This window comes from Callospermophilus lateralis, chromosome 3 (genome assembly GCF_048772815.1).
Source record: "Callospermophilus lateralis isolate mCalLat2 chromosome 3, mCalLat2.hap1, whole genome shotgun sequence".
Taxonomy (NCBI): domain Eukaryota; kingdom Metazoa; phylum Chordata; class Mammalia; order Rodentia; family Sciuridae; genus Callospermophilus; species Callospermophilus lateralis.
Window position 1 is genome coordinate 111,493,066 of NC_135307.1, and position 12,806 is coordinate 111,505,871.

At 34.4% G+C, this 12,806-nt stretch overlaps 1 protein-coding gene across 4 annotated transcripts in view; it reads left to right on the top strand.

The window, feature by feature from the left end:
* The window catches only part of Pias1 (protein inhibitor of activated STAT 1), a 126,862-nt gene that overhangs the window by 76,094 nt on the left and 37,962 nt on the right, over positions 1–12,806 (top strand). For all 4 annotated transcript variants that reach the window (XM_076850996.2, XM_076850998.2, XM_076850997.2 and 1 more), the window contains exons 3-4: positions 7,273–7,357; positions 7,604–7,651. In XM_076850996.2, the coding sequence (XP_076707111.1) occupies positions 7,273–7,357; positions 7,604–7,651 (133 nt within the window). The remainder of the gene's footprint in view (positions 1–7,272; positions 7,358–7,603; positions 7,652–12,806) is intronic.

Sequence of the window (12,806 nt, forward strand, 5' to 3'; positions counted from 1 at the left end):
TTAGAGCAGATTATGCTAAGTGAAGCTAGCCAATCCCTTAAAAACAAATGCCAAATGTCTTCTTTGATATAAGGAAAGTAATTAAGAACAGAGTAGGGACGAAAATCATGAGAAGAAGATTAACATTAAACAGGGATGAGAGGTGGGAGGGAAAGGGAGAGAGAAGGGAAATTGCATGTAAATGGAAGGAGACCCTCAGGGGTATACAAAATTACATACAGGAGGAAGTGAGGGGAAAGGGGGAAAATATAAGGGGGAGAAATGAATTACAGTAGAGGGGGTAGAGAGAGAAGAGGGGAGGGGAGGGGGGGAGGGGGGATAGTAGAGGATAGGAAAGGCAGCAGAATACAACAGACACTAGTATGGCAATATGTAAATCAATGGATGTGCAACTGATGTGATTCTGCAATCTTTATATGGGGTAAAAATGGGAGTTCATATCCCACTTGAATTAAAGTGTGAAATATGATATATCAAGAACTATATAATGTTTTGAACAACCAACAATAAAAATTGAAAAAAAAAGATATGTCAAATTTTAGGGCAAAACAAGTATGTCTAGAGCACTATGCCTATAAACATTCTTTTTGAAGTTCTAGCCTATGTGATTAAGACATGAATAAGAAAAGTGTAAATGTTAGAGAAGTTTTCCTACTTTGTAGTTAAGGGAAGGCTGACCTATCTACAAATCCTAAGGAATTAGCTATATAAAACTTAAAAGAGTCATTTTAAGTTCATTTTTGAGTGGAGAATAGAACTTAGAAAAACAAGTCAGTATTATATAATAAAGCACTTTGAATAACAACCAAAATGAATTCTATTAAAAAACATCATAAATGTTTAAATCATTTTAAATACTCATTTTACCTTAATTTTATCTTTTGAACTTGATTTGAAAGTAAAACTATAAAACCATTTTAAAATTTAGAGTTTAAGGACTGGAGATATAGCTCAGTGGTACAGTGCCAACCCAGCATCATAAGGTCCTGGGTTCAATCCCAGTACTGGGTGGATGGGGGAGTATATGCAAAAGTCTCATTTTTCTCCCTGTTCCCTGTCCCATTCCCTGACTCCCATAGGTTACCATTTTTAATTAATTTTTTATTTATCCTTTCATTTTTCTCGAATGCCAATGGCTTTATATATTTTTGTCTTTTCTCTCACACAGACAAAAAATCTTGTCTTTGCCACTTTAATGTGTGTTTTGAAGAGTTCATTCCTATATAATATATAGAAATCATCTTGATTCTTTTTTGATTGCAGAGTGTTCCATTATATGAATTATTTTTCCTGTTTTTTTTTTTTTTTTTGCTAAGAATGATATTAATGGAAACTATGTAACTAATTTATGTAATGGAAATAAATCCTTAAGGATATCAATAAATGGACACAGGTATAGTATTCCAAGACAAGAAAGATTAATTTGTGAAGATATCAGTTCTGACAATAATTCATAGGTTTATTGTAATTCTACTTAAAATTCCATTGGGCTTTAAAAATCATAACATATTTGAAAATTTATCTAAATGATTATGTCTCAATTCCATCTAAAAGTTCTGAAAAAATTAATATTGTGAAACATAATGATAAGAGATTAAAACATAACGGATTTATAACAGCCATACTAACACTATGAAAAAAAAGATCAATGGGAAGATAATCCAGAAATGAAACACTTTGGGAATAAAGATCTAATATATGATCAAAGAAGTAAACATTTCTATAGGGAAGGGAGGGTTATTTAATTGTGTGCTGATTGAATATAAGAAAAGAATCAAATAAGCTTAGAATTAGTAGAAAGAATTTTAAAAGAAGATGGTCAACAGAGTGCATAGACTATATAAAAATTTAACTTTTGGTCATCCATAAATGTAGCCAAAATGAAAAATTTAAAAAGTAGACTGGGAGAAGTATTTGTTGCAGATTTCCAAGGGTTTTAATATTCTTATATATGATACCCTATGGAAACATATATACAGATACAGAACAAGATTGGGTAATTAAATAGGACAGTCAACAAAAATAAATGGAAAATGTTTACATGCAAATTGAACTTCTACCAGGATCTTGATCAATCATTAAATTAGTGACAACTCCCATACTGGACAGACTTAGTGCAATTATTAGATGCATAAATTGCTAATGATCTTATATTTAAAACAACCATTTGAAAAGCACATTTGTGGGCTGAGGATGTCATTTATTGGTAAAGAACTTGCCTAGTATGCTGAAGGCCCTGAGTTTACTTTCAGTACTGCAAATATAAAACAAAAACTAGAAATGTGATATAGAAGATTTCATAAAAATAACCGTACTTTTTGATCTTAAAATCTTGGTAACTAGGAATTGACCAAAAGAAAATACTATCCCCCCCACTTTTCTAAAAACAAACCCATGAACCCAAAGATGTTCACAGAGTTGTTTCAAATGGTGAAAATTTAGGATCAGCCTAAATGATTAATCAGAATTAATTGAAAATTTCATGTGTCCCCTGTTAGAATACAATACAGTATTTCAAACATAATAAAGATTGCACTTTACTACTGAGCCACATCCCATTCCTATTTTGTATTTAATTTAGAGACAGGGTCTCTCACTGAGTTGTTTAGTGCCTTGCTTTTGCTGAGGCTGTCTTTGAACTCAAGATCCTCCTGCCTCAGCCTCCCGAGCCTCTGGGATTACAGGCTTGTGCCAATGTGCCTAGTGCTAATAGACTTTTTTGTAAATAAAGCATGGGCTTTAGAAATGAGAGGCATGTAGATATAAATTCTAGTTTTAGTTCTTATACTTACAAGTGTGTAACGTTGACCTGTTAGTACTTGTTTATTTTTATTTTTATTTTTGGTATAAGGGATTGAACTCGGGCACTTGAACACTGAGCCACATCTTCAGCCCTATTTTGTATTTTATTTAGAGACAGGATCTCTCACTGAGTTGCTTAGCACCTCACTTTTGCTGAGAGTGACTTTGAACTCTCTATCCTCCTACCTCAGCCTCCTGAGCTGCTGGGATTTCAGACATACCCCACCACACCCAGTTGACCTGTTAGTACTTGAGTCTGAACTTCATCATCTAAAAAGGGGACTTACATCTTTTCTTTATGATTGTTGGATAGATAAGCAATACCAGATGATAACAGTTAATATGCATATCACACCTGGAATAATTTATCAGTCACTTTCAAGCAGCTGGAAATCTCAGTGGCTAACAACTAAAGTTCATTTCTCACTTATATATTACTTACAGTTGCACTATGACTTTGCTGTGTTCTTTCCTCTGGGATCAAGGAAGAAGGAAAAGTAAGACAAAACACAGGATGGCTCTTAAAGCTTTGTCTGCTGCAAGTTGTATGCTTCCACTCATTTTTCATTGAGTGGAAGGAAGATGTTAGTTGCACTGGAGGTATAATCCTCCTGTGGGGGTGGACCAATATAGAAGGGCAGCCTATATTTTGAATAAATAATACAGGTTTTAACAAAGTATGTTCAGTTTTAGCTATCACTTTAAAAATTGTGACAACGAGGGGTATTTCTAGAGAAGATCAGGCTAGTGATCATCTGAAATGTAGTGGGAAGAGGGGATAGAAAGGAAGGGGCACATTAAAGCTGTCTTCAGATATTTGAAGAATGGTTATCACTGGATAGTGCATTTAGGCCAGTTCTGTACCGCATCAATGGGTAAAAGCTACAACACTATATATTTTGATTTAATCAGGGACATAAGTAGAAAAATGAGCAGATAGGAAATTGTTGGTTGTTTTAAATATATTACTTATTATCTTCAAAATAACCCCATGGGAGTGTTAAAATATTAGAGGAAACAGATTCACAGTATGTAAGTACTTAAGGTTACATGGCCAATAAGTGGAAAACCAGGTCTATGTAGTCTCTTCTTTCTAATATATTTTGCTATTCTCTATTTGGCTGTAAGCTTTCTTACTATTAAATGATTCATCACCAGCCATCTTCTTCCTGACAAAGTAATGGCTCCTCCTCCTCTATCATCTCTAATTAAAAATAAATAGAAATGTTGAAGGGAAGGTTGGACTCCAAATCAGTCATCTGCAAACTTACTGATCAAATGTACCCCTCAGCAAAATTCTTGGGCATATGCCATATATGAAAAGACATTAGCCTGATTTTCAGATGACAAAATTGAGTTTCAGAGGAGTTACCATTGCACTAATATCATGTATGTTAAAAACAGAAAAAAATAGAAGTTTAAAAAGGGTAAGTAAGGTTTTGCATAAAATTTTAAATTTTTATAAATTAGATCTATGTAAAAATCTAACATTTACATTTTTATGTTTCAATATTTTACAGATATTTTTTCCTGTATCCCTATGAATTGCCTCTTGTACCTTCTGAAATGCATGCCACAAATATTGTTAGTTGTTTTGGATGGATGTTGTGATTTTTTTTTTTTTTTTTTTTTTGGTGTGAATTTTTCTGGAAGGGTTAGTGGTAGCTTAAATCACTTTAGAAAAGCATTTAATTTTATTTTTGCAGTGCTGGGAATTGATCCCAGGGTCTCATACATGCTATGTAAGCACTGTACCACTGAGCTACTAGCTTTTTGCTAGTCCCTGAAAGATTTCTAGATAACTATCTTAAACCAAAACTATAAAGTCCTCACTGTCATTCATAGTAGAATTAAGCCTGAAAACCACAGTGTGAGAAGCAGTTTTCCAAATACATAATTGCAAGCCCATGAGCATTACAATCTCTATATAAAGAGAAATAAGACATTATTAAGTAATAAACCTGATTTCTCTGTTCGGCACAAAAACTATTCTCATTATTTCAGCCATAATCTCTTTCTAAATCAGTTTGTAACAAACACTATAGTTATATATTCTAAAATGAATCTGAAATTTTGCCTCTATAGAGAATGTAAATTTTTGTACTTGGGAAATTACTTTAGCACTGTTTTATAATGGAGCCAAAGATTTAAATTAGTCTAAGCTTACTGGACTAGAATCTTTATGGAGCTATATTCTCAGAAAAGCAAAGGAGCTAGTCACATTGCTGTCAGGGAAATTTTTGCTTTTCTACATTGTGGCCCTTAGTTATTGGCCATTGCCAGATTGACACTTCACAATTAAGATAACCTTTTCTGATTAGCAGCTGATCTTGGTGATAGATTCTTTCAGGAAAAAGCCTTCTCGCAGCACATAAAGCAGAAACACAAATATGACCTTTAAGAGATACTGGTAACAGGGTGCAGGAAGTACACACCTATAATCCTAACAACAACTAAGCAGGCCAAGGCAGGAGGACCACAAGTTCAAGGACAGCTTCAGTAATTTAATGAGACCCTATCTAAAATAGAAAGATTTAAAAGAGCTGGAGCTGTACCTCAGTGGTAGAGAACCCCTGGGTTCACATCTCAGTATCAAGGGGAAAGCAAACAAACACACACACACATTGAGACGAAATTTTATATCAGGACACCTTTTCATTTGTTTTATAAGTGATATATTTTATACAGGGTTTGTTTGTTTGGTACTAGGAATTGAGCCTAAGGATACTTAACCACTGAGCTACATCACTAGGCCTTTTTATATTTATTTAGAGACAGGGTCTTATTAAATTGCTGAGGCCGTCTTTGAACTCACCATTCTCATGCTTCAGCCTCTCGAGCCACTAGGATTACAAGCATGCACCACCATGCCCAGTTTGTACAGATTTTTAGATATGACATACTATAATTTGGGTGGCAGTTGTATAGGAAGTTCTGCTTTGCAAATAGTATAGTATCAAACCCAGTTTAAACAAGAAACTGAAGTAGCCAACCTCATTTGCTTTTCTAGCATGTCTTAAGCGACTCACAGGCCAGGAACTCCTTGGCCCTTTATTCTCAGGAAATTGCCTTGGAAAAGGACTATTTAAGAAGTTTAATCTGATATTTCTTAGATTTTTGTATTCCTTTACTCAAATAATAGTCCTCCATTGCTTCTTTGTGCCAAGAACTGAGATTATATTCTATACATTTGTGTTTGTACATTTACACATATGTATACATGTGTGTATGTAAATATATACATACATGTGCACCTGTATGGATGCACACATGTATATACAGGGAAAGCCAGTAGAACTATTGTTAATCACACAGCATGGTTTATTTTATTTTTTGCTTGTAAACAGAAATTTGTTGCTCAGGATCTAGAGGCTAGAAGTCCAGGATCAGGATGTCTGGGGAGAGGCCTCTTCTTGGCCTCAAACTGACACCTTCTCCTTATGTTCTCATATCATAGAAAGAGCCAGCATGAATTTCAAGGTCAGCTTGGGGTGATCAAAGCAATACCCTGTTCCCAAATAAAAAGATTAGCCCTGCATGGTGGTATATTCCTGTCATCCCAGCAGTTTGGGAGGCTGAGGCAGGATGAGCCAGAATTCAGACACCCTTAGCAACTTAATGAGAACTGATCTCAAAATAAAAATTAAAAAGAAAAAGGGGGCTGGGGATGTGACTCAGAGTTTAAGCATCCTTGGGTTCAGTCATCCTCATACCCATAAAGGGATGAATGAATGAATAAATGAGTAAATAAATAAATGAATCTTGATGTAGCTCAGGGATAGATCAACCCTACCTTCCATCCGCAGTACAGAAAGAGCCAGCATAGCTTAAGAGTCCCTGCTCCAGCCTGTGTTCACTTGATGTTTTTTTCTCTTTCCCTTTGCTGTGCCCTTCCATCACTTCCTCTCTCTTTCCTTCCCTTCTTATAATTCTTTCCTTCTTCGAGATAATAACAAGCAAACATTGAAGTGAAGTCATCAAAGAATAAGAGAAGCTATATATGATATTTATTATATAAAACTTGTATGATAATAGTTAAATGGGAGACGATGAAACTCTTCATTTGCCTTTAATATTGAATGCCATCTTGTCATGGTAGGTCTCAAGGCAGATATTGTTATGAACTCATAAACCATGAATCTTTAAATGAGTTTCTTCTATTTTAAGTAAAATTAAACATCAATATGTTTTTATACATGTTCTTAATGTGTGCATACATTATGTGATCATTTTTTATTCATCTTTACTTATTTTCTGAATTCTAATCAATGCATTAGTTTTTGACATTAGTCATTTTGTATCTTTGTGTTTATTATATTATAATAGCATACTTCTTATTTTTCAGTGCTTTAATTATCTTGGTATCTAAATTCTAGAATATGTTTCAGTGAATTAAAGACCTGTGCTTTTTTGCTATTGTCTTCTGTATCTATACCTAACAGTTAAAATTATAATTCTTGTCTTCTTTAGCATCAGACAACAGTCAGCGCTTTCGAGAAACCTGTTTTGCATTTGCATTGACACCACAACAAGTGCAACAAATCAGTAGTTCCATGTAAGTTGTCCTCAGATATAATTTGCAGTTTGGCCTTTGATAAAGTGATTTTTTAAAAACAATGTGTTGAGCAAGTTAATGTTAGTTGTCATACAAATTATAGTGTTGAAAATATTATTATAGTCTGTTACTTACTTTAAGAATAGTTACATCTCTGATAATTTGAAAAACTTCTCTAGAATGCATCTTTGAATCAGCTTCCACGTACATATTTTGAAAATAACTGTAATTCTTATTCTATTTTAGGGATATTTCTGGGACCAAATGTGACTTCACAGTGCAGGTCCAATTAAGGTACAGTGTTGACTATAGTACACATTCAGAGTTTAAAAGATAATATTCCCTAAAGATTTATTTTAAAAATTACCCGATTTTTTAATAAATGTATTGGAAATATTGGGCATAGGTATTTGGGTAAGGAAATTCTCCTGTTAAGAGATGTCCTAATATTTATGTAATTTTAGATTTAGTTTAGCAAGTAGTGTGTTGCATATTTAACTACATTTCTCCACCTTGGTTGCCCTCAGTTGGTTAAGAAGTTCTAGCAAATGATATTTTAAAGTATCATAGTGGTCAGCTCTTAGAAATATTCAGTCTTAAGAGGAAGGATCTTACTGCATAAGAGGCAAAATTGTAGATAAGGAACTAGTACTTAAGTTTGTAGTTATCCCATGGACTTACAAACACCAAGTATTCTAATTTGCTTTGTACTATATATTTTAAATCAAACATTTAAATCTCTTGAAAGTTTTTAGTGGCGATCAGAAAAATTTCCACCATTGAGTTCACAGTTGCTCCTTATTTAGTTTTTTTTAATAGCCCAATCATTTCATTCTAGAATTACCAGGAAACTTTTATAATAATCTCTTACTTATATAAACCAATTTTATGCTGCTCTGATTATTCAATGACTGTCAGTGTACAAACCCAGCTATTCTACATTGTTCTTAACTGAAATAGGAGGTAGAAGAGGAAATAGTTTATTTTCCTCAGTAAGTTATTTACCCTATATCATGGGGAAAATAAACAGCTTAGTCTCAATAATCAGATGCTAAATCAAATGTACAAATTATTAATTTAGTAGTAAGTTAGGAAAGAGATCTAAATTCCTGCTCTGTATCTCATGGAGCACTGTGAAAACCTCTGATCTAGTCTTTATTTATTTATTTAATAGTAGAATGCATTTTGACATATTGTACACAAATGGAGCACTTCTCATTCCTCTGGTTGTACATGTGCAGAGTCATTCCTATAGTGTAATTATACATAGCCCCATCCCTTCCCTCACTCCCCTCTACACAAACCAATGTTCCTTTAGTCTTCTCTAAAAACCCCTCGCCCCACTATGTCTTATCTGATCTAGTCTTTAAATTGGTGAGTGAAAAACAGAGATTTGAGTTGAAGATTCTAAAAGGGATATGACTATGGTTATTAGCTTTAAATTTAAAAAAAAAATTTAAAAATTTATGTTATAAAACAATTTGACAGCTAGGTGTGGTGGTTAAAGGCCTATAATCCCAACTGCGGGGAGGCTGAGGCAGGAGAATCACAAATTCAAGGCCAATCTGAGCAATTTAGCAAGATCCTGTCTCAAAGTTTTTAGGAAGGTCTGGTGGTGTAGTTCCCTGGTGGAGTGCTGCTTGCGTTGATTCAATCTGCAGTATGGGGTAGGGGGTATGTGAAAATAAAAGTAATATACAACAGAACCTTACCCAAGTAAACTAGTGGATAATCTTAGTTTTAGAAGGCACTTTCAAAAATTATTCTATTTAAAAGGTATACGGTATCCTCTCTCAAGGAAGACTATGATAAAGACTGAATAAAGTACAAAATTCTCATGTCTTCAAAATAAAATTAGGAATTGCTGCAATCTTCTATATTATCTGTCTCAGCCATTTACTTTACAGTTCGGACATAATGTTATGTGGCATTATCCTTTAAAAAAGTAGTTCTCAAATTGTTGCATGGAGCCACCCTTTGGGTCCCACACTCTGACTGCCATTATCCCTTCCCTTTTACTACCCACTACTACAAATACATACATATTTGGAACCAAATAGTGCTACCTTTTCTTTCTTTTATGTTTGCATAATTGAAGTGTGGGTTCCCTTCCTCCTGAAGAAAGCATTCTAAGACCAAAGTAAACCTTGAAAACTATAGTTCTAGAATAAAAGACCTAGTTATTATTTTACATTAATATGCATGCCTTCTTTAAAGCAGCAACATATGGTTCATATTTTGAAACACTGTCATCTTTCTAAAATAGATCAGCAGTCAAATTCAGAGTCCAAGGGAATCTTCTTTATTTCCACATTTTTTGGGTGCATTGTATAGTTGCTGATTGTAATGGGATTTATTGTTACATACTCATAATATAGCAGTATAATTTGGCCAATATCACTCCCCAGCACTTCCTTCTCCCTCCCTGCCACCCACTCCTTTATTCCTTTTTCCTACTCATCTTTGATTTTTCATGAGCTCCACCTTCACCTTTCTTTTCCTTTTTCCTCTCTAACTTCCATGTATGAGAGAAAACACAATGACCCTTGACCTTCTGAACTGATTTAGTTTGCTTAACATAATTTTCTTAGGTTTCATCCATTTTTCTGCAAATGGCATAATTTCATTTTTCTTTATGGCCAAACAAAACTCCATTGCCTATACATACACATACACACACCATCACCACCACCACCACCACCACCCCCCAACCCCACCACCACATTTTCTTTATTCATACATTTGTTGATGGTTACCTAGGCTGGTTCTATAATTTGGCTGTTGTGAATTGTGCTGCTATAAATATGGGTATGCATATATGACTGTAGCATGATGACTTCAATTCTTTAGGACAAATACTGAGGAGTGATTTAATGGTCATATAGCGGTTCCATTCCTAATCTTTTGAGGAACCTCTATACTGATTTTCTTCCCCCCCCCCCCTATACTGATTTCCAAAGTACTTGTCCTAATTAATCCCATCAACGGTGTTGGAATGTTCCCTTTTCTCCACATCCTATCCAAGGGAATCATGGTAGTTAAAAATGGATAATTCAAATTTATCTCCAGAACTTGATAAATTTTTGTTTTGTTTTATTTGGTATCTGTTATGTGATTTTTATGTGTGTGTTTTTAAAATATTTCTATTAGCTATTGATGGATCTTTATTTATTTGCTTATATGTGGTGCTAAGACTCGAACTCAGTGCCTCACACAAGCTAGGCAGTTGCTCTACTACTGAGCCACAAACCCGTGTGTTGTGTGTGTGTGTGTGTGTGTGTGTGTGTGTGTGTGTGTTTGATTCCTTGTGTTTTAATAAAATAGTCTCATCTCATCCCCTCCCTCTATGGTTAAGCCAGTAACCCCAATGTATTATTTAAGTTATTCTCATTATAAATGTTTGTCTAAAACATAAATAATTTTATCAGAATTAAGGTCAACATTTTCTCTATTAGGCACCTAGTCTATTTTAATTTGTGTATTTTTGGGGGTGGGGCATACCAAGGATTGAACCCAGGGGTACCAAACCACTAAGCCTCATGCCCAGCCTCTTACAATTTTATTTATTTATTTTGGGGGTTGAGTACTGGGGATTGAACTCTGGGGCACTCACTGAGCCACATTCCCCGCCCTATTTTGTATTTAGAGACAGGGTCTCTCCAAGTTGCTTAGGGTCCCCCCTAAGTTGCTGAGGATGGCTTTGAACTTGAAATCTTCCTGCCTCAGCCTCCCAAGCTGCTGGGATTTCAGGCATACACCACTGCTCCTGGCTATTTTTTGATTTTTGAGACAGGCTCTCATTAAGTTACAGAGCCTCCCCTTGAATTTGTAATCCTCTTGCTTCAGCCTCCCAGTTCACTGGGATTACAGGCATATACCCCACACCCAGCTGAAACTTTCTGTTATTATTCTCTTTTTATCTTTTTCCCTTTCAGATTGTTGAAGTGGTTTAGATTTCACTTTTTACCTCATGGAATAGGAGTCAAATTCTCTATAAATTATTCTTTTTCTATAGCTTCAGACAGCCAGTGTTTATGTTTTAAATTGACCATGCTTTGAAGTAATTGGAAACTCTAACATCCTCTTACTGTTGAAGTATAAAAATTTAGCCTGTAATGGAAGGTCCTGCTGGAGTTAGAGATGGTTCTGTGAGCTTTGATGTCTGTTTGCTAAGTATATTTCTAAAAAAATCATGTAGGTATCAGTAATTCTTCACTTTTTTATGCTCTGTAATGACTTTGAGAATCTGTTAGAAGCTATGGATTGTCTTCTCTAAAAATGAACATATATATGTGCTCATAAAATTTTACATAGAAAACTTTCTCCAATTTTTTGAACCATCCCCACACCCAGATTTCATGATTGGCGGGTTATGGTTTTATACCAAAGGTATTTATAGAATATGTTTGCAAATGATGAATATTTCAGACTTCAGAGATAGGATTCCCCATACCATATATCAAAGGTGCTGTGAGCATTCTATAAAAGTGGAATGAGTCTCAGGTGTATGTTGGGAATAGGAATTAATAATTAATAGATGTCTTTAATAGCAAAGAAATAATTTATTTTTATATCTATGAATGAATAGAGTGGGGATTTATAAATTATATAGCTAACCTTGGTTTCCCCAAAATCTTATGCATTTAATTTAGATATAAATATTTTAGTGAGTTCCTAAAATATTATTTTAAATTCATGTAGCTATAACATAAGTGATGTTATTATTCAGCATCTTCAGTTCTCAAAAAATAAAGGAATACTTTGGCTTAGTAGACAGAACTTATTGCTAAGGATAAGACCTTGGTCCTAGGTACAACATTTTTAGTGTTTTCTGCTGAGAACCAAAAAGCATTTCATGGACACATTTTAGAAATACTATGTTTTCTGTCATCTTTTTAGAGATCCATAATGTACATGAGCCTATTTAAAACCAAGAAGTTCCATATTACATAATTTTAATTGTTTTGAATCAGAATTTTTTAGTTTTATTTAAGTACAGAACTTTTTTCTTTTTAACATCTGTTAATACCTGAACAGCTAGCACTCCTTAGAACATACTTAAATAAACAACAGTTATCATGAAGACAGCTACAGTGTGATAGTTGTGATTGCTCAATCTGATAGTTGACAATTATTTTTAATTAACTCATAAATAATTAGGGTTGGGAGCTAATGGAGCCAATCTCCCAGCCTTCCCCCGCCCCCACATCAAGAATCTTTGTATAGCTGAGCATGGTGGTACACACATGTAAGCCTCCCAGCAGCTTGGGAGGCTGAGACCAGAAGATTGATACCCAAAAAAAAAAAAATTATATAACTTGACTCCCTGAAAACTGAACTACTTAATAATTGTTGACATTAGTGTTGGGCCTTACTGATAACCTTAAACAGTCAATTAACACCTTTTACTATCATAGATAATTTACTCCAGGGACAGAGATTAGCATTG